At 41.8% G+C, this 19,593-nt stretch overlaps 3 protein-coding genes across 5 annotated transcripts; 1 reads left to right on the forward strand and 2 right to left on the reverse strand.

Annotated features, from left to right (window-relative positions):
• The first annotated feature begins 1,409 nt into the window (after nt 1-1,409).
• Nucleotides 1,410-2,631, forward strand: LOC309713456 (myeloid-associated differentiation marker-like protein 2). Its single transcript, XM_082545098.1, has one exon. It carries the CDS (start codon nt 1,458-1,460, stop codon nt 2,349-2,351), a length of 894 nt encoding a protein of 297 aa, XP_082401224.1. The 5' UTR covers nt 1,410-1,457; the 3' UTR covers nt 2,352-2,631.
• Nucleotides 2,632-3,245: 614 nt separating this feature from the next.
• On the reverse strand, nt 3,246-6,866 carry LOC309712989 (putative protein MSS51 homolog, mitochondrial). Its single transcript, XM_082544279.1, has 6 exons — nt 6,788-6,866; nt 6,212-6,361; nt 5,996-6,120; nt 5,164-5,727; nt 4,929-5,022; nt 3,246-3,782 (listed from the first exon to the last, which is right to left on the reverse strand). Exons 1-6 carry the CDS (start codon nt 6,802-6,804, stop codon nt 3,578-3,580), a joined length of 1,155 nt encoding a protein of 384 aa, XP_082400405.1. The 5' UTR covers nt 6,805-6,866; the 3' UTR covers nt 3,246-3,577.
• A 1,860-nt stretch (nt 6,867-8,726) lies between these two features.
• Nucleotides 8,727-19,188, reverse strand: LOC309712988 (putative protein MSS51 homolog, mitochondrial). 3 transcript variants are annotated; one of them, XM_082544277.1, is made up of 7 exons: nt 18,935-19,188; nt 17,479-17,654; nt 17,080-17,229; nt 14,696-14,820; nt 13,174-13,737; nt 10,606-10,699; nt 8,727-9,597 (listed from the first exon to the last, which is right to left on the reverse strand). In XM_082544277.1, the coding sequence occupies exons 2-7, from the start codon at nt 17,634-17,636 to the stop codon at nt 9,390-9,392; spliced, it is 1,299 nt and encodes a 432-aa protein (XP_082400403.1). In that variant the 5' UTR covers nt 17,637-17,654; nt 18,935-19,188; the 3' UTR covers nt 8,727-9,389. The 3 variants fall into 3 exon arrangements, with proteins under 3 accessions (XP_082400403.1, XP_082400402.1, XP_082400404.1); XM_082544276.1 differs by having other exon boundaries at nt 17,479-17,657; XM_082544278.1 differs by lacking the exon at nt 18,935-19,188 and having other exon boundaries at nt 17,080-17,215; nt 17,479-17,596.
• Between the last annotated feature and the right edge of the window lie 405 nt (nt 19,189-19,593).

Genomic DNA, 19,593 nt, shown 5'->3' on the forward strand with positions numbered 1-19,593 from the left:
ATGTGGAGAAGTAACACAATTGTCTAGAAAAGGAGACAGTGAGACACAATCACTAGCAAAAACAAAAGGTTTTGATTAATGATTAATCTTAAAATATGTGCCAGGCTGCTACTACTAACTAACACAAGAACAAACAGCAGAGGCTGGTCAACAAATCAATTCACAGATTATTCTCAGAGAAAGCCTAAGTGGTCACAAACACACAGATCACATGAAGCAAAGTCAAAAGGCACTTTGGCACTGGCAGTGTCTTCTGCATCAATTTGAGCTCCTCAGATTACATTGCCTCCACAGGAAAAAGTGTGGTTTCTAAGACAGGGCAGAGAGAGCACTAAACTAAACTAAACTAAACTAAACTAAACTAAACTAAACTAAACTAAACTAAACTAAACTAAACTAAACTAAGGTGACCAACCGTCCTCTTTTCCCCGGACATGTACACTTTTCACGTTCCGTCAGGGATGTCCGGGGGGATTTTCGAGATTGATGAAAATGGTTTTTCTATAGGCCTACAGAGGATCCATATGTGCGACGTCATCCCAGAACTGCTGCTTTGTGAGTGGTTGTTCAGCCTCACAGACGTGACAGAGCACGCCTGATGATGTTTAAAAGATGCGAAAGCGCAAATGCAGCTTTTCAGACGAACTGCAAAAGAAATTTCCCTCATACCGTCCCGGTACTGGTCATTTTTCTTATACAGATGAGGCCTTACTTCTGTACCATTATTTAATTCCAGAGGTTTTTCAGTTATCTTTTTGCACTTGTTGTCTTGTAAACCCTATATGACATTTTTTATTTCACCATTCATTAACCACATAGAAAAGGCATCGTTTGAGTATATTAAAATTTTCTTTAAGCAAACAGCATTATTAACGTTCTTCATGACTGGGCCAAATGTCCTCTTTTTTGGAAATCAAAATAGTCCCCCTGCACTTAACAGTGTTTCGAGGGAATGACACTCAGTGGCTTTCACAGATCTGCATTTAACTATATGTGTTAGAATTCAAAAATAATCTTTTCATCAGAGATAGCTGACAGAAGTTCCTGAGTGGGCATGTGCATCTTGTGCATCTTCTGCTGGCCTTTTATTTTATGATGTTACACTGGGTCTTTTTGAATAATTCTGGTTAAAAAAGAACCAGAATATATTGAAAGAGTTACACTAATGATTCCAAAACAAACGGCGTTCTCTGGGAAACCATGGTTTTACACACTGTTGACATTCTGTAACTTTTCATATCCTTTCCATATGCTGTGACAGACATTTATCACTACACTGAGATCAGTCCCAGAAAGTTATGCAAAATGAAAGTCAATAAAAGATTGCATGGAAAACAGGGCTGTGAAGGAACGGAAAGCATAGATCAAACATACCTCAGTGGGTGCTTAGAGCAACCTGGGAGCTCATACATAGGTTACGCAGCTATTTTAACAGTTGTTCGGTTCAGTTTAAAGAGATGGGAATACTTGATGATATTAAGAACACAGTGTCGCAGGCTGTGTTCACTCCTTCCACTCTGATGTCCGGGCGAGGAGGGCTGCACATGGCTCAGATATTACTGTGTCTGGTTACATTTGTCATAAGTGCCTTCAGAGGAGGGAGCAGCCATACCTACTGGAACTACGCCATGTTTGCCTGGTCTTTCTGTCCCATCATGACCCTCATCATCACCATCATTGAGATGTTCATGCTTGACCCACTGCTCAAACTTTGCCTGGACTGGAGAGATTTCACCACAGGGATGGCCATGTCCTCCGCGCTTATGACTGTCAGCGTTGCTATTTTCTATGCCAATTTCTACATCTGCCGGACATGCCTGCACGGGTGGATTGTGAGCATATTTGCTTTCTTGTCCGGCATCGTCTACATACTCGAAGTGGTGAAGGACAAGATCTTCGATAAGAGTACGGGGAGCTACCTGTCCGCCCTACCTGGATTCATGAAAGTTATGGAGGCTTTCGTGAGCTGCATGATTTTTGTGTCCCTGACCGGTTACAGAGACTCCTTCCCTCTGATCTTGTGTGTTATAGCATACGCCATTCCATTTCCCATTATCCCTATAATCATTGCCACCAACATCCTCAAGAAACTCAAGAATTGCTTGCCTTTTAATCTGGACAGGTTTGTCTTTATATTCCTGGTCATCTCCGTTGTGCTCTATGTATTTACTGCTATCATGTGGCCCATTTTTATGTTCAGACACAACCCTCGCCCCAGTGACTGTCCACCCAGCTATTGCATATGGGCCATTCAGTTCATGGTTGCCTTTTTCACCTATGTCAACCTCATTCTATTCGTACTGGACCTCATTTTCACTCTGCTTGGTATCTGTGGCTTTAAACGCCCATAAACTGGTGCCTTTCTTTGTCAATCAAAATTCTTTTAAGTTGTACTTCAGGTTAACAAACACCAAAAAAAGGGTTAAAATCTCGTTTTTGAGTTTCTATAATGCTTTCTGAAACTGGTATATTGAGGTCCATGTAAATAGACTAAAGCATATGGCTATAACACACTTGTGTTTAATCTGCATCAGCACTTCAGGATATCATTGTTGGGTAGCTTGACAGATAGCTCTACAATACCATGAATGTGGATTATAATTTCTGTTTTTATAGTTTCTGTATTTTTACCATTATAAAATTGAGTATTTGAATATTGCTTTGTTATGTTTTGTCAAACTGAAATGCACAATGAGTATTTGAAGTGAGGCATGAGTCAGTTTCGTGTGTCCTCCCTCTGCCTCACTGTCTGATTGTAAGTTTTATCTCCCCCACAATAACATTTGTGTTATCTCACAGCTCCTTACTACCACGCTCTTATTAACAGAATACTTTTACAGCAGTCCTTGTCATTTTCCACCTGTAGCTACTTATGTTGAAATCCACTTATCTGATTCAATATTATATAGTATTCATAATCATGTCAAGCTCTGACCTGCTATTTATCATATATTCCTGACTGTGCGCACTATTGTGATCATTCCTGGTTGGTGACAATCACCTATTTAAAATCTTTGTACGTATGAATGCAGTTTAGGGGGGTTTATGCTTCGTTCTTGCTACAAATGTGCTGCACGTTTCATTTCCTCTGCCTAGAGAAAACTGATTGAGTGATTTTTGTTTTAAGATGTTGCAAAAATAATAAATTTAGTGCCTGAAAAACTTTTGACATATTGTCCTTTTTAATTAAAAAGCACAAGGTGACAATGTTAATGAAAAGTTACTTTTATCACATCATGGTTATTGTAACAGCAGATGAAAAAAGAGGCCATAACCAAAAGATTAAAACCACAGAAGAAAGCAAACTATTACTATAACATTGTACCCTCTACACACAATAATAGGCAGTATATTCAAATGTCATCACCGTGGCTGCTGAATGCCATCAAACTGGGATAGTGAGAATGCAAATGCAGCAGGGACATTGCATAGTAAGTAGCCATCAGGCAGAACCTATTCAGCAAATGTACACATTAAGTAGTATTTTTTTTAAACTACTTTAAGAAAATAGTTAAAGTTCACATAAAAACAGAACTTTATAGTCCCAAAGCTGGAAGAGTCAGCACGCTGCTGTTATTCAGGCGTCCTCTGGTTCTTCAAACTCCACAGTCTCCAGCAGACCCTGAAAACAGAAGTAGTGGGAGTTGCAGTAGACCGGAGGTTTGTGGGCACATGAATCCACAACTTCTGGCTTTAGTGATGCAAAAGGGTTGGCTCCACTTCCTTTCATGTCCATTTCCAGCTCCAGCAGAATTTGCAAAGAGTAGGTCATCTCTGTCTCACTGCAGACGGAGAACAAGCAGACATGATCAGCAGACATTACACGCAGCAAAGCATGGCAAATGGGCACATTAGCTCTCAGTGATAAAAGAGCAGAAGCAGCAGAAAGTTTAGGCTCGGCAGACTGCTGTGCACTTGTAAGATATAATGTATAATACAATAATGAAACTGACAAGCATGTCACCTGATTAGAATGTAAAACTGACTGTTACAGTATAGCTTATTAAACTGAAGATCCCACATGACGCCACTTAACGCAGGATCTTCTCATTTCCCCAGAATTAGTTGCTCAGGTTCTTACTTAAAACCCCTCACAGATCTCTTATTTATTCTGCCACGCCTGTGTAGCTGAGGTATTCTCACTGTCTGGCTGTATCAGCATCAGCGCTTGTAAATGCAAATGACCCGGTGCTCCTCACAGGCCGCGTGGGCTGTGCCTTTCCAGTGATGGACAAAGCACTCTTTTTTTCCCCCCATTGTCCCATATTATCAGCATCAGTGCGTTAAAGATCTGTTGGAATGAGTAGTTCTCCAAAGCTGCAGGTGCATATTCCCACTCACTGAGGTTATACAAGGCCAAGATTCCTCATTGGCTGAAAAAGCTGCTCCTTAATTCTTAATAATCCAAATACTGAAGATGTATTCTGGATTTAATTCTGAAGATGTAATGTTTGGCATTACTCTTGAACTTGCTGGGTTTTACTGCAGCAGTTTCAGCTGCTGACTGTGATGGTGAGTAATCTTATCCCTAAATACACGCCGCTAGGAATATTCTTACTCCCATTAAACAAATTAGGATTGTTATCCAACACACTGTAGCTTTAAGTAGCATTAGCATGCCATAACAATACTATCAAAAGTCCTCGTCATGTAGAACAGCCAAGGTTTTCTTAGTTAATGTTGTACTATATTTGATTATTATTGATGAACTAACATGTAAACAGAACATTAATGTAGTAGTTGAGAGAAGCTGAGCTCATTTTAACTATTCTAGACAGCAGTAACTTCATATCTGAAGTAAAATAATGCGGTGTGGATCGCAATGTTTCCCTTTAGCAATAAAATGTCATAAAACAGAAATGTAACCAAAAAAAGTTAAAGAACCTGAAAACTAAATATAAATGTAATAAGGTCAAAATGTCACTCACGTGAGAGCAGTGAAGAGAGAAGGAATTTCATAATCTCTGAGAAGCAGGAGAGTTGGAAGCCAACCCTCGTCCAGACCTTGGCTGGCATCAAATCCTTAATAAAAATAAATAAATACATTTAAAATAGGAAGGAAAGAAAACCAAATAATGAATAAGATCTCTTAACTTTTTATTGCTCAGTAAGAAACAGGCACACTATTATGTGTTTATATAAGGGAGAAAAAAAAATTCTCACCAGGATGAAATCCAACCACCAAATCTGGCTTGGCTGCCTCCTCTTTCTCCACCAGCTCCTCCCAGAACTGATGGTAGAGGCCCTTGTAGGCGCTGATGTAGACTCTCTGTTTGGGTCCAAAAGCTCTGAGGGGAGGCCTCACAATGGGGCCGTCCACCACCTCAGGCCCCACCATGACTATTTCGATCCCCTGGTGTCCAGGGAACATGTTGTTCAGCTCATCGTAGTCGGTCAGTCTGGCTGACAGAGTCTCAGTGTGGCCTGCTCCCACCAGGTGAATGGTGAGAGGTTTGGATAAAGGGTTTAGACCAAACAGCCTCATCCCCCAGGCTATTGTCAGAGGCCTGGAGAAGAACTCGCTGCAAACCCTCCACAGCGACTGCTTCAGATCGTCATCATCTGGCCGAGGCCGACCAGCGTTGGACCACAAGTCGTTCATGTTTTTTCCATTTAAAATGGGATCGAGGCGTGCTGTGAGATCTCCCTGCATGGAGAGCCAGTCATCGAAACCTTTTACCTCGGACTGGGATTTGGACCATTTTTCTGTAGGAAACGGGAGGTCTCCTGAAGACAAATAAAACTGGCAGTTTGAGCAAGGTTAAAACGGTTTGTTAGTTTTTTGTTTTAAATTCACATTATTACTTTAGCATAATATTGTAAAATAAAAAATATCATAGCAGTTTACACATTCACACAAAACCCTCAGTTTCCCTCTGGGGTTGGGTCAGACACGGCATGTAGTCGAAGAAAATCTGCTAAATCAGACATTTGAAGCAACCCACTATGTCCGATACTTCCTTTTTTGGAATATTTGGAAGAATCTTCACTTTACCTTTAAACACAAGCCACTCCACAACTCTGTCGATGGCAGCCAGTCGCAGCTGTGAGCAGGACTTCTTGTGCTTGGGCCAGTCTTCCTTCTGACACTCTTTACAGCAGTAGTAAGCATTCAGACACCTGGAGAGGAAAAAAAGATCTGGTCTGTACTGGCAGTACAAACTCACTGGATAAAATCTGAATACGCTGCTTTTTTACTCTCTCTCTTTACCTGGAGCAACGCTTTAGCTTCTGTGGGTTGGAAAGTTCATTCGGTCGCTTTTCACAATAAGCACAGATCTTGAAAGATTCCTCCATCTTCTCAAACATCTCTTTTTGGGACCGGAAAGTCATGCTTTTACCCTTGGTCTGCTGAACAGCCCTGGAAAGGAAGATTCAAATTCTTAAAGATCAATGGGATACAGCTGATCAGAGGCTGAAGATGTCAAATATCATGCCATGTGTTCATCATACTCTTATATTCATGCTGTAACCTTCAGTTCTTTTCTCAGTGGTGGGTGGGAAGAGTGTTTTTTGCTTTAAGCTTCATGTTTACAACTTGGAACAAGTGGAAAAACCATACACTGTATATAAGGTATGTTTTATATACAGTGAACCCATAAAGAAAGTCTTGAAACAGGCTTCCACTACCTCAGTGTTTCAAGACTGAAAATGGCAATTCAAACTTCAAGCTGTCGGTGAAGGCCCCGCTCCTCCCGCATGTGCTTTCACTCATCGGCCACTTTCACAGTGCTCTGTGAAAATAAATGTACATTTAATAAAACTGGACTCCACACATTCCACTTACCTCTCGGTTTCCGTCATCTCGAACCGAGCAAATGAGTGTGACACAGACGCTTTTCAGCTGCTTCCTCTGCTGCTGCTCCTCTGCTTTTATGATACGTGAGCGGTCTGTTGGGGGGCTGCAGTGCCAGATATAGCACCTGTGCTCTGCCTTCTAGAAACGTCTGACAACTCCAGACCATTCCTGACTTCACAAGAGCCAGACTCACATGAGGAGGTAAAATGCATGAATGAATGAGTAGATGTACGAGTAGGTTTTATGACGTAACAACCCCCTAAAAATTTAATTTATCATTGCATTTATGGTGTTACGGTTGTTTATTTATCGATTGCAATAATTTGTGGGTTTGATATATTTTCACCCCAAATTACTTTATTATTATTTTTATAACTGATTTATTGCCCATGGTTTCAATAGTAAACCTGGCCCAGAGTATGTACTTCTGGTATTTACACATAGCCTAATAGAAGATTTTTGCCTAAACCTGAATACATTTTTCCCCTGAAAATGAAATGATATAAAGAGAATAAAGCCAATCAGGCAGAAAGCTATAAAGAAACACTGTTTCCACTAGTCCAAAACATGCCTTGGGCCTCTTAATGACTTGTTTCCCTATAGCTTTGTGTTACAACTTCTATCCACTAGAGGTCAGTGTCGCCCCACCAGGCCTGCTCTCTAGAAACGGCGTCAAATAGATTTATTTGTATCCATCAGTGAAAGCAACATTTTGACCCAAAAAAAAGGGCGATTCTAAATTAATAAAGACTTTTATCATTTAGATTTTATGCTTGAATTGTTTCTAATGTATGTTCACAAGTCACTTTGTTAGGTACACCTGCGATCGACTTTAATTCTTCATTCCAGAGTCAACAAGGTAGATTTTGGTCCATATTAACATAGTAACAGATCCGTTGCTGCAGATTTGATGGTTTCACATCCATGATGAGAATCTCCTATACATCCACATCCTGACAGTTCTCGACTGGATTGCGAGCTGGTGGCTGTGGAGGCCATTTGAATAAAGAGAACTAATTGTCATGTTCAAGAAACCGGTTTCAGATGTTTTGAGTTTTGTTATCGTGCTGGAAGCAATCATTAGAAGATGAGTACACTGTGGTCATAAAGAAGTGGACACGGTCAGTAGTAATTGCTCAGGTAGGCTGCGGCATTTGAGACTCATCTGACCAGGAAATGCTTTTGCAATCATCTGTTGTCTAATTTCAGTGAGCGTGTGTGAAGTGTAGTCTCAGTTTTCTGTTCCTAGCTGACAGGAGTGATGCCAGATGTGCTCTTCTGTTCCCCACGCACTTCATTTTGTTCAGAGAGCTGATGCTCACTGGATATTTTCTCTTTTTAAAAAAGTCTTCTGTGACAGTTAGAGATGGTTGTGTGGGGAAATGACACCAGATCAACATTTTGAATGAGGATGAAACAATACATTTTTCTTTACGCTGGATCTATGTGCCATTTGCTACTGAGGGCAGAATTCGGCTTTTTGTCCATGCTTTATAACATAATAGTGTTAATTTTAAAAAGCATTGTTCAGTTTTGTGTCCGATGGTTTCAGACTGGCTATAAATTGTTTTATGATTATTTGAAAAACGGGGCTCGTGATGTTTTTTAAGAGAGGCAGATGGGCTAGGAGAGAGTGAAGGTTAATGTATGGTAATTGTTGTTTATTCCACAGTAAATAAAACGTACCTGTCAAATAAAACTCACTTGCCAATACAGACCTCCGTTTAGCACATGTGAAAATATCCTTTAATACCCTAGTTTTAAAAAAATATACATTACAATACAGCAATACTGGGCCTGTAATCAAAACAGTAATGGTGTGTTTATTATATTTTACCACGCTTAAGTGATTACCACCATTAAAAATGCTATTAGACATGATGATAAACCTTAATAAAAGACAACACACAGTAAACAGAGGCATTGATAAAGAAATGTTACTTTAATGTGCATCAGTAGAGCTCTCTGCTGTCAGCACAACTCTTTTTCAAGAACTAAAGACTCAAATTTGAGCAACAAAGCAGAGACAAATCCACACGATAAAGTAGAAAAACTCACAACCATCACAAATCTCAAAGGAACCTCAGCTTCTTTGATAATGCTGTCATTTATATAGGCGTTATTTGAGATTGTGTGTTAAATTCGTGTGCAGCCAGCGTGATGTTTGGGAATTCGCTCGTGCCGCAGAACAAATCACAGGAAGTCGTTAAGTGACGATGAAGCTAATTTTGGTCACATAATGTAGGTACAACAGTGACTCTTCATATCCAACAGTCGTCATGTCACCCTGCATAATGAAGCGAGTAGAAACCTCTGGGATCCGCTGGTGCTTTACCCCCCCAAACACTGCTGGCTTCTTCCTCATTAGGTAAACATATCAGAATTAAAAGATAGTTTTTAGCACACTCTGGAAAGAGTGAAGATTATTTTTCCTTCACTCCCAATGCCAGAGGTATGATTCAGTGTCCAGCAGAGTTATGGCCATCTCTGACAGGTTGCAGAAAGTCCCCCAAGGACTTTAGGAAACCTGCAAATCTGTCAGGTCCAAAAAGAAGGCTTTGAGTTACCTTCATAGGTTTCACTGTGGACTCTAAGCATCTGCACCTCGGCCCTCAAGGTCTTCTTGTGGAAGCAGTCCCTGGAAACTGACGTAATGAGAGTTGCAGTAGACGAGGGGTTTGTTAGGACAGGCTTGGACCTGCTCTGGTTTCTGTGAGGTGAATGGATTGGGCCCACTGTCCCTGATGTGCATCTCCAGCTCCAGCAGAATCTCCAGTGAGTACTTGAGCTCCATCTCACTGTGGAGACAAAAGAGGTGTGAAAATACTCAAATTTAGGTTGAAGTTTAGTTTTATTGTGCGTGTGAATCGTGAGTGCTTAAGAAACACAAACGGCTACAAGAAAACAGACGTTTTGGCAAAACGGCATCAACAAAGGGTGAAAGACTGGAGTATCAGAACTGTGCAATTTCATCCCGTTATACTCTACAAGGGGGGATTCTGTTTAGAGCTCCTGCTGTAAAAGAAACAAATCTTTTCTTCTACTTGGCCTTTGTAAAGAAACAAAAAAACTAAATTGGAAACAGGTATAGAGGAATAATGTTTAAGAGATAACTATCCGAAGGTAATGAAGGCAGCTAGGTAAGCAGTAGAGCAGAAAACTGGGCTAAAGTGTCAGGCCCTAAAAATGCATATCTGCAGCAGATGAACAGAATCCGATAGCTATGGCCTTAAGAAATAGGAAGAAATCCAGCGAAGACCTGACACATGACCTGAACAAGGCATCTGGACCATCAGTGGATCATCTACTGTTCACAAAAGCCTCATCAGAAATGGTCTCAGTGGAAGGGTGGCTGTCAGGGAGCCGTTCTTAAGGTTTCTTGACATATTAAACATAAGAGGAGGCAACAGATCCTAAATGTAATGATGAATTCAGGCTGTGTTGAAGAATAAAGGTGGTCCAAATATTGACATTTGAGTTCCTTAGAATTATACAAACTCTGCTTTTGCCTTCTGTAGTGTAATTCCATGTGTGTTTGCACATCTCAATAAAATGTGGAACCTATTTCTAATTTTTCTATCAAAACATAAAGAAATGAAAAGTTTTGCATAGCACTGTATGTTCATCAACAATCTCCGACAGTTCTGACTTTCTTTTTTTCTGGAGTTAGCAGATGGTATACAAAACGAGTTAATGAAGTCCCTCAAGCGCAAAGAATTTCAAATATTCAAGAGAGTGAGAGGTTTTATTAAGCCTGCTACATAAAATGCAATCCAAGAAATTAGAGCCACAGAAGCATGACTTACCTGAACATGGTGAAGAAGGAAGGGATGTTATAGTCTCTGAGCAGCAGCAGAGTGGGCAGCCAACCCTCTATCAGACCCTGGTTAGCGTGGAACCCTGAGTTAAAAACAAACACGTGAACCTGTATGCTGTACGTTCACAAACATGCTAATTATTAGAAATATTAAATAATTAGTATCACATTTGCTTATGGCCTGTTACCCACTACACTGTTAAAACAAGAGTGCACTTCTATCTTCCTTTCATCTTTTCCCATCCTCCAATATAATCCTGGTAAAGTAAATATGTGCGTCTTATTCCTGCTAGATGCTCCACTCTTTAAAAAAATGAGGCATCTGGAAGCTAAAAGATTAAAACAACAAACTGACAGAGAAAACAGTCAGTCTCAGTCTCCTTTTGGTCAATGAGGTAAAGATGGAACAGAGTACACTTGATTAGGCTCCAGCAAACCATGTGTTTCTCTTGTTAGCTTGATTACAATCCCTTCTGGGCATACCTAATCTCATTAATAAACCAAGGAATCTCTGGCTGTCGTGTTCCTCCGCAGCAGTTTATTGACAGGTGTGTATTGCAGTGTCAGTGTCAGGATTGAGGTCTGAAGTAAACAGCATTATATAATCCAGCTTCACTGATGCCGACACACCTGTGGTGTCGATGTGAAGACGGCAGCTTTGCCACAAGCAAGCGGACCTCGTTTGTGAGCTTTAGCTGGACATTGGGAAGCTTGTTAAATCTTTCTTTTCAGCATCACACCAGCTGAAAATGTGTGGTACTCGCCAGTCAGTCACACAGACAGTCACAGCAGTCCGGCTACATTTAGGACGGGCTGCTTGCATAATCCTCGGGTATATTAACTGACAGATGTCACTTTCCCCCGACTCGGGTTTATATCAGAAGTCAGATTTTTGTGGTGCGGGGTGGCGATGGGGTATTATGGTGAAAAGTTTGCCCTTCAACCGGATTAGTGAGGTTCCAGCCTGCCATGGCAGCAAATACTGTAAATCCATCCAGCTTAAGTGTCCCCGAGTGAGACAAAACCGAGCAAACAAGAGAATTTTCCTGTGCTTGCATTATTATTATTTTACCACAGAGAAGGACGTGGTTATATCTTACTCAGCATTAACGGGAAAGTGGACATGTGAGAAACATGTTTGCAGATACCGGGGGGTGTATACAAGAAATGTGACAGCGTGGCACAGAGATGGCGTCATGTTATCAAGCGCCTCATCTTTCCCGGGAACTCAAACTGGAGGTGGAGGGCGATTTCAATTTCATTAATGCACTCCATGATATGAACACCCCAGCGGTTACTTATCGTGACGAGAAAGCTGTTAACACGGAGTAAGCGTTTAGAGGTTTAAACCATACCCCAGGAGACAAAGCGACAAAGACAGGCTACAGCCTGACTGGTAACGACTGCCATAATTGCCTGGCAGCAGTAAATTCGGGCCATATGGTAATTATTAATGATAATAGACTTTAAAAAAAACAAACAAACCAGGCAACAAGAAAGTGTTATATAGCTGTGAAAATCCAGTTTATATCACGGACAACAAAAAGAAGTCTGGATGGGTTTTTTTGCATTTATGAGGCACCTGTTTTGGGGGCGTTGTATCCCACATCAATCTTCTTTCTGAAAGCTGACATTACCTTCTCCCTCTTATTCTCAAAGGTCAATATCTCCATAGTTTATTTTGTAAATGTGTTTTTCTAGTAGCTTTCCCTTTCCCCCGGTTCTCATTCTCTTGTGACTTCAGCACATACACACACACACACCTTCTTTTTTACTCCTTTCGTCACGCTGCCTGCGCGCCTATCACCTAAACAGTGTCATAATGCAGTGCTCTGCCAGCTTTGCAGTATGAATTGCAGCCAGGCTCTCAGGCAGTTTACTCTCAGGATGACTGATTCCTGTATATTTAGCTCCACTGGAGCCTGTAGCGATAACCGAGCCAGGGTTACAGGTGCATTTTGGGTTGGGGCTTTACTGCTGATTTGCAGGTTAAAAGGTCAAAGAACAGACTCAGTGCAAAAGCTTAAAAGGGCGTTGGGTTATAGTGCGGCTTTAATGAGGTGGTTGTCAGTGAAAGTGTATAAACGGGGAAGTAGGTGTCAAGACTTTCAGTTACCCTTTGTGTTCTACTCCAAAAGCTTTAAATGTAGCTGTCCCCCGACGGCTTCAAATCAATGACTTTGCACACGAGAGGGCAGGCAGTGATAGACTGAGACACTTCTTCAAAAGGAGAGCTTACTAACATTATGCTGACTCCAGCTATCTCAAGCCAAACTCTTTTACAGCTGCTCCCCTTAATCACCCAAATCCCCAATAAAGGCCTGGCACTAATGAATGGGCCAGATCCAGTGAGCTACAGGTTTCCTGCTTTCTCTGTTCTCTGAAGGAAGTAGCTGCCAAACACATGTAGAGGAAGACAAGCCATCGCTTCAGTCCAAAATAGCTGCAGCAGTCATTAAGGTCTTAATCTAAATTCATTTTCAATTCAGGCCACTGTTAAAATTCTCTCAAAATTGCACTCTTCGTTGATGTCTTGTGGGATTATTAGAATACATACCAGGATGAAATCCAACCACCAGGTCCGGCTTGGCTGCTTCCTGTTTAACCACCATATCCTCCCAGAACTGATGGTAAAGAGCCTTGTAGGCGCTGATGTAGACTCTGTGCTTGGGGCCAAATGCCCTGAGAGGAGGTCTCATGATGGGGCCGTCCACCACCTCAGGCCCCACCATGACTATTTCGATCCCCTGGTGTCCAGGGAACATGTGGTTCAGCTCATCGTAGTCGGTCAGTCTGGCTCCCATGGTTTCATTGTGAGATGTCCCCACTAGGTGAACAGTGACTGGTTTGTCATATGGGTCCAGTTTAAAGTGCTGCACGGCCAAGCCCACCGTGAGAACTCGAGAGAGGAACTCGCTCTGAATTCGCCATAAGGATTGTCGCAGGTCAGCATCATCCGGTCGAGGTCTGGAGGCGTTTTTCCAAAGGGCCGCCATGTTGGCACCGGACAAGACCGTGTTCAGGCGTGGTGTAAGATCCCCCTGCTTGGAAAGCCAGTCGTCCCAGTTCTTCACCTCACCAGCTGACTTGGTCCACTTCTCAGTAGGGATGGGGAGGTCTCCTGTAACAGTGGTACAATACTATGATTGAGCTACAAAGTTTGTAGGTCCACAGAGGCTTTTAAAGTCAGATAGCAAAACACTGGTCAACTATGACAGAAATTTAGGAGAGAAAAATTTCACTTCTCTGTCTCACTCGTTGTCTTTCAGGCGTTTCCTTTGTGTAATTTCTCTTGATTTTCATCTCAGATTAGAAACCTCATGACTCTATGGTGTGGAGTTGCCCAGGTAGGCAACAAACCACATAATTGTTTATTACACTGTCCTTTACAATCTACAATTTACTTTATTTCATAACACGTCACTGTAATAAGTAAAATAACCAGTAGAAGAGGATCTGCCCTTTGACCTGGGAGTGGAACAGTCCTTTCAGGAACTAATTCTGCATGCAACTCAATGTTAGCTACTGCTAAAACTAATATCATATGTATGCATGTTCAAAATTGAAATAACTATAACAAGACAATGTGTGTATATGCATGAATATGTGACCAAGTATAGTTGTTTGTTTAAAGACAGATTTGGATTTCATGTATTTACTAAAACAGCTTTTTCTGGTTCGTTGCCTCAGGGCATCATTATGCCATTAGACCATTTTTCTTACGGGGATAACAGGAAAACAGCGCTGCCAAACTCAGGTCCTTGGGGCTGCTTGTTGTGATTATTCGACTCAAGTGTGTTGGAGTAGTGACTCCGATCAGAGAGTGTTATTATTTTTAGGAGCGCTGAGTGGCAGGATATAAAAGCAAACAAATCTACTTCATAAATATACAGAAAACTGCACATTGCTGTCCCGAGGCAATGAGCCCATTTTTTGGTGAGGGAGGGGTACAAATGTGTTGATATATATGATACAGCTTTCAAAAAGCAGGCTGAAATATAATTTTTTCTCAAGAAAAGGAAAATTTAAGCCATGGAGATGTGAATTCATTTCAGCAGCACCACCTTTTAATTTCTCACCTGTGAACATTAGCCACTCCACTAGTCTGTCAATTGCCACCAGCCACAATATCTTGCAAACCTTTTTATGCTGAGCCCAGTCCTTTCTTTGACAGTCCTTAGTGCAGTAGTATACATTCAAACACCTGGTGGAAAACCGAAGAACAATGGTAACATAGTGAAAAACTGGTGTGGGGAAGAAGAAGACGGTAAGCAAAAGCATTACTTTATTTGTGAAACTGTAATTCTCCATACTTCTACTGTTCTCCACCTTTAGCAGTTTGTTTTGGAACATTCAGGTACATGTTTAACACAATGCTGCAATCTTTTCAGTGGTGGTTGTCCGACCATCCTCACCCCAAGGTCAGACCATGAAATGTCAGTGCTATTTGCAGTTAGCTACTTCTCAGACTCTACAGGTCTCATTTTGCAGCTTAAATATTGATGACAGTAGCATTATAAAAACAGAGTGCCATAATTCCTCCACAACAATGCAAGAGGTTGATAAAGTCACACAGAAAGCGATCACTTCAAGTTATTGCTGCTAGCAGTGGTTCTTTAAGCTAGCCAAAACAATGATGTGGTGTTCTTAGACTTTCGCAGGACTGCATACTTGGCTGTATATGGATTTCCTAATTTAAGCTCAAAAAGTCCAATCTATTGCCAAGAAAAGCCACACTCAGAAGGTGAGCATGGAAATATAGTAGGGTAAGCAGGTAAGCGCACAGTATTTTTATACCTTTCCCTCCCTTCTCACCTACTGAGACAATCCTGCACATTTTGTTTGTCTCTAGTTTCTGAAAACCCAGCTTTTATTTAATGTCTGTGAAGATAGTGGCAAAGGTTGTCATCTTGTGTCTCCCACAGGTGACTATATCACCATCTCATGCTGCCTACGGTACTCCCAGGGTGGGAAAATGTAAGGCACCACAAGTCCTGCAGAAACACACACTTTATTTTACATTTAGCATGTTGGGTTCTGGTCACCCTACTGGTTCTAATTTTGTATTACGCTAAACTATCTAAGCTTTTAGGTATTTCATGCTAAGTATTAGCTAAAGAGTAAAAATATTTATGAGTACTCCATGCAGCGTAATGTATATCAAGAGAGCTCCTTAATTACTAGGCCACCAGTTAGAATGTTTTGCTTGTGCCAAGTCACAAATAGCTTCTTACATACAGAACCAATATGTTGACCTTCCTGTGCAGTGAGAAACTAATGAGACTGAAGATGAATTCTGACCTGCTTTTGGCAGCTGCTGGGGGAAAAAATAAATAAATAAATAAAACAGGGGCATACTAGGTAAAAGCAGGCATTTATGACCTCTCAGTAAGGATGCAGGCCTTTGTGTTGTCACACAGCATGCACGATGATGAGGCAATGTGTTGGCGTAGTGGTCTGACAGCCAGCAGCAGCTGCTGCATTGGGAGACTATATTACTTTACCTTGCAGCCATTTGCAGCCTTAGAGGCACCCCACATTTACATAAAATCATTTATCAGCCACCGTGTTCCAGCACGGTGCACTTTGCTAATACTAATGCTAGTACTAATTCTCCAAAAGAGGCTTATAAGTAGAAGAAGTGACTCAAAACACGGGTGAGAAAAACAAGGTGCCCTTGAAAGTTAAAGTGTGAACCATTTCCCAAGAGATTAATAAACAGAGGAAAGCGAAAAAGAATGAGGATTAGGACGGCATTAGAAAGTCAGCACTACTGATTTAACGCTGGTGGTAATTCTAATGTCAAAGGTCTCGAGGGTATAACTTGTCAGCATTTCCGTTTTTTGTGCGCCTAAATGCCTCCTGCTACTGGTAAGAGGTTAGAGGCAGAGGCAGCTGAGAATTTCAAGGGAACGCGCCTGTACGACAGCATGAATGAGTCGGCATGAATCAGAGATGGGAAAGGACGCAAAAAAGAAGCAGGGAGCCGGAGGGCCAAAGAAAAACGAGGCACAAAAACAATTAGGAGCTCATGAAAATGCACTGCAGTGTTTTCTGCTGCTTTTTCCTCAATATTCTCCTTGAGCACTCTCTCTGATGGTGTGACATATGAACTGCATTAAGCTGCTCTTAATAAGCTGCAGAGTTGCAGAGAGATGAATCACAGTCAGGGGACTTAGCTATATTTGCCATTGGCCATTATCCACCTCTGTAGTGCTGTCCACACTTGGGTGGCTTATCATTCCGTTGCTGATACAGCGGCAGCTGGTAATGCCTCACACATGACAGCTATTGGACAACAACATCAAAACAAGATCCTGGCTGTGTGGTGACAGAAATGTCCAGAGAACAGTGGAGATTTAATTTCCAGAAAATATTCAGACTGTAAACAACGATTGCTGTTAATCGGCGTTAATGACAGAATACTGTAAATCAAACGCAACAGGGTGCAGTTTGCACTCACTTCACGCAGCGCTTCAGGGTCTGTCCCTCGGCGAGATGTTCGGGGAGTTCGTTACAGCCGGCGCAGAACTTGAAAGTTTCCTCCATCCTCTGGAACATCTCTTTGTAGTTGCGGAATGAGATTCCTCTAGCCTTCCCTTCGAGTACAGCCCTGATTAGAGTCAGACACTAAATCATTTGCCAAGCAAGACACATGCTCAAGAATCTGAGCATGTGTCTTGCTCAGATTCTTGCAAGACACATGCAAGAATCTGCATGTGCTCAAAAGTTGCTCATAAAGGGCAACTTTTGAGCACGTAGGACATGTGAAATTTGTGCAAATTTCTAAAGCGTAACCAATCAAAGCAGTCTGGGTGTTATGAACGTTGGAAAAAAAGAAGAAAAAATGAAAATTGGAAACCTGTATTCTCCATAGTCCTTCAGGTTGAGCTTGTTGAGAATCACCTTTGAGAGTCCAGGTACGTTGGAGTCCAGAGAGTAAAAGCCAGACTGGTCAGAAAAGACGCTGTCAGTCCCCGGAGTGTAGGACTGTGGCAGTGCAGGGATCTGGGATGCCATTATTATGGCCTACACTTTCTACTGGAGAAGAACGAAGCATTAAATAACTATATAAACATATGCACTGCATGGTTTATTAACACCAGGTCTTCAGTTTAAACATGCTGGTTTATATTTTGTGTGTTGTTATCTGCTTAGTAACAGACACAGAGCAGAGCCAGTGGTCAGACTGACAAATGAGAAGAAGCAGGGCTGTAAATGGGGACTTTGGTGCAGGGACACATACCGTTCCATGCCACTCAAGTATTATTTTTTACTACCCAACCCAACCACCACACTACACTCGCACTGCACTGACTGTTTTATGATGACTGGGTTAGCAGGTGTACTGGACTGTTTGAGACCCAGATTTTCACCAAGCCACAGTGAAAGTGGCCTTACATTAATCAGCCTCATACACATTCCTTCCTTTCACTTATGTGAAATGCTGTGAAGGAAACACACAAACCTTGTCCTCAGTTACACTCGCTGACCTGAAAGCCCCGATGAGAACTCTCATGACAAGAAGCTCACACAAATCTGAGACAAGCCAAGGCTCTATTTAGGCATGCTCTTCGAGGTGAGTCATTGTACCTCTGCCCTTCATGGAAATCCTCACATCCCGTGCCCTCCGCGGGTTGAATATCAAATGATTTATTAGCTGGACAGGATGGGCGAGAAATGTGATCATCTGGTGGTGGCACTCCTACATCTCTAGCTCACATACCTCCTTCCGTCCTTCTTTAGAATTTACTGGAAGCAAGTGTTGAATTTGTGCTTAAAATAATGATAATGTATGGCTGTAATTTCCCCACTCGTGTTTTTTTTTTTTGCGATCAAATATATCTACCTGTCTGGAAGCAGCTGAAAACGTTCCCCTCGCACTAAACCTCAAGCAGTTTGCAGCAATACACAATATTCTGTTGAGAACAGCACAATAAATTCCCCCTCTCACACAGAGACCCTAGTCTTTACTCACAGCAGTCCTCTTTCCCGGAAAAGTTTCCTTCCACTCTGAGGGGATACTGCATCTTTTCAATTTCATATCATGTACTGGGGTGATTTAACCTTAATCATGTGTGCAGACTAAACTCAGAGGCTTATATCTAATTGGTTATTTCATATCTGCACAGCAGCAGGGAAGCTAGGGCTTAGAAGTGAACAGGTTTCCCATGAGAAGGGCAAGTTTTCACTTTTCTCTCCTCATTGGTCTGACCACTGTTTGCATTTTAGCGTACACAGACCTTTCACTAGTCTGAGCATTACTGCTAACGATGAAGATGCCCTGGCTATGTTAGAAGATATGATCGTGGCCGTACCTTTGTTCGTTTCCAAATTAGAAGAGGCTTCCTCCTAGATGATTCTAGAAAGGGGCTGACAGCTCCTTATGCTGGATGTCACAACCTCGGAGAGCCTTTCTGGTGTGTCTGCTGGGTTTTGCAAAAGTGAGCCAAAGTGGGAGGGTTGGGGACTCCTGTCATATGAGGTTAAATGAAGAGGATGTGGGGGGGACTGGATGATTTGGGCAGGGAGGGGTTGCCTTGGAGGTGGGTGCAGGAGCCAAAAAGTGAGGAGTGGAGTGGGGAGCAGGTCATTTTTAGAAAAAGGAGGGAGAGAAGGGAGGGGTGGGTGAAGATTCAAATCAGCTAAATTAGGATGGGGTGAGAGAGGAGGAAGGCTGTATGTAGTTTATGTACCAAAGAGATGTTCTAAAAAAATATGCTCTCAGCAGGGGAGAGGGGGCTCAGAGATGAAAACGATGCACATTACAGGCTAGAAACTGATAAACACACCAGAAAACAGATCTGTAAAGCTCAGTGAAAAGTGAAGAAACCAATGTATATGCTTAAAAAAAACAAAAAAACAAAAACCAACCACGTTTGATATGGAAATACACTGCTCTTTCAATTAGTCAGTGCTTTTTCCCCTGCAGCTTGAAAGCTTTGACTTCATCTTTTTATTTTATTTTTTTCCTGAA

This window comes from Aulonocara stuartgranti (genome assembly GCF_965226115.1).
Source record: "Aulonocara stuartgranti genome assembly, chromosome: 8".
Classification (NCBI taxonomy): domain Eukaryota; kingdom Metazoa; phylum Chordata; class Actinopteri; order Cichliformes; family Cichlidae; genus Aulonocara; species Aulonocara stuartgranti.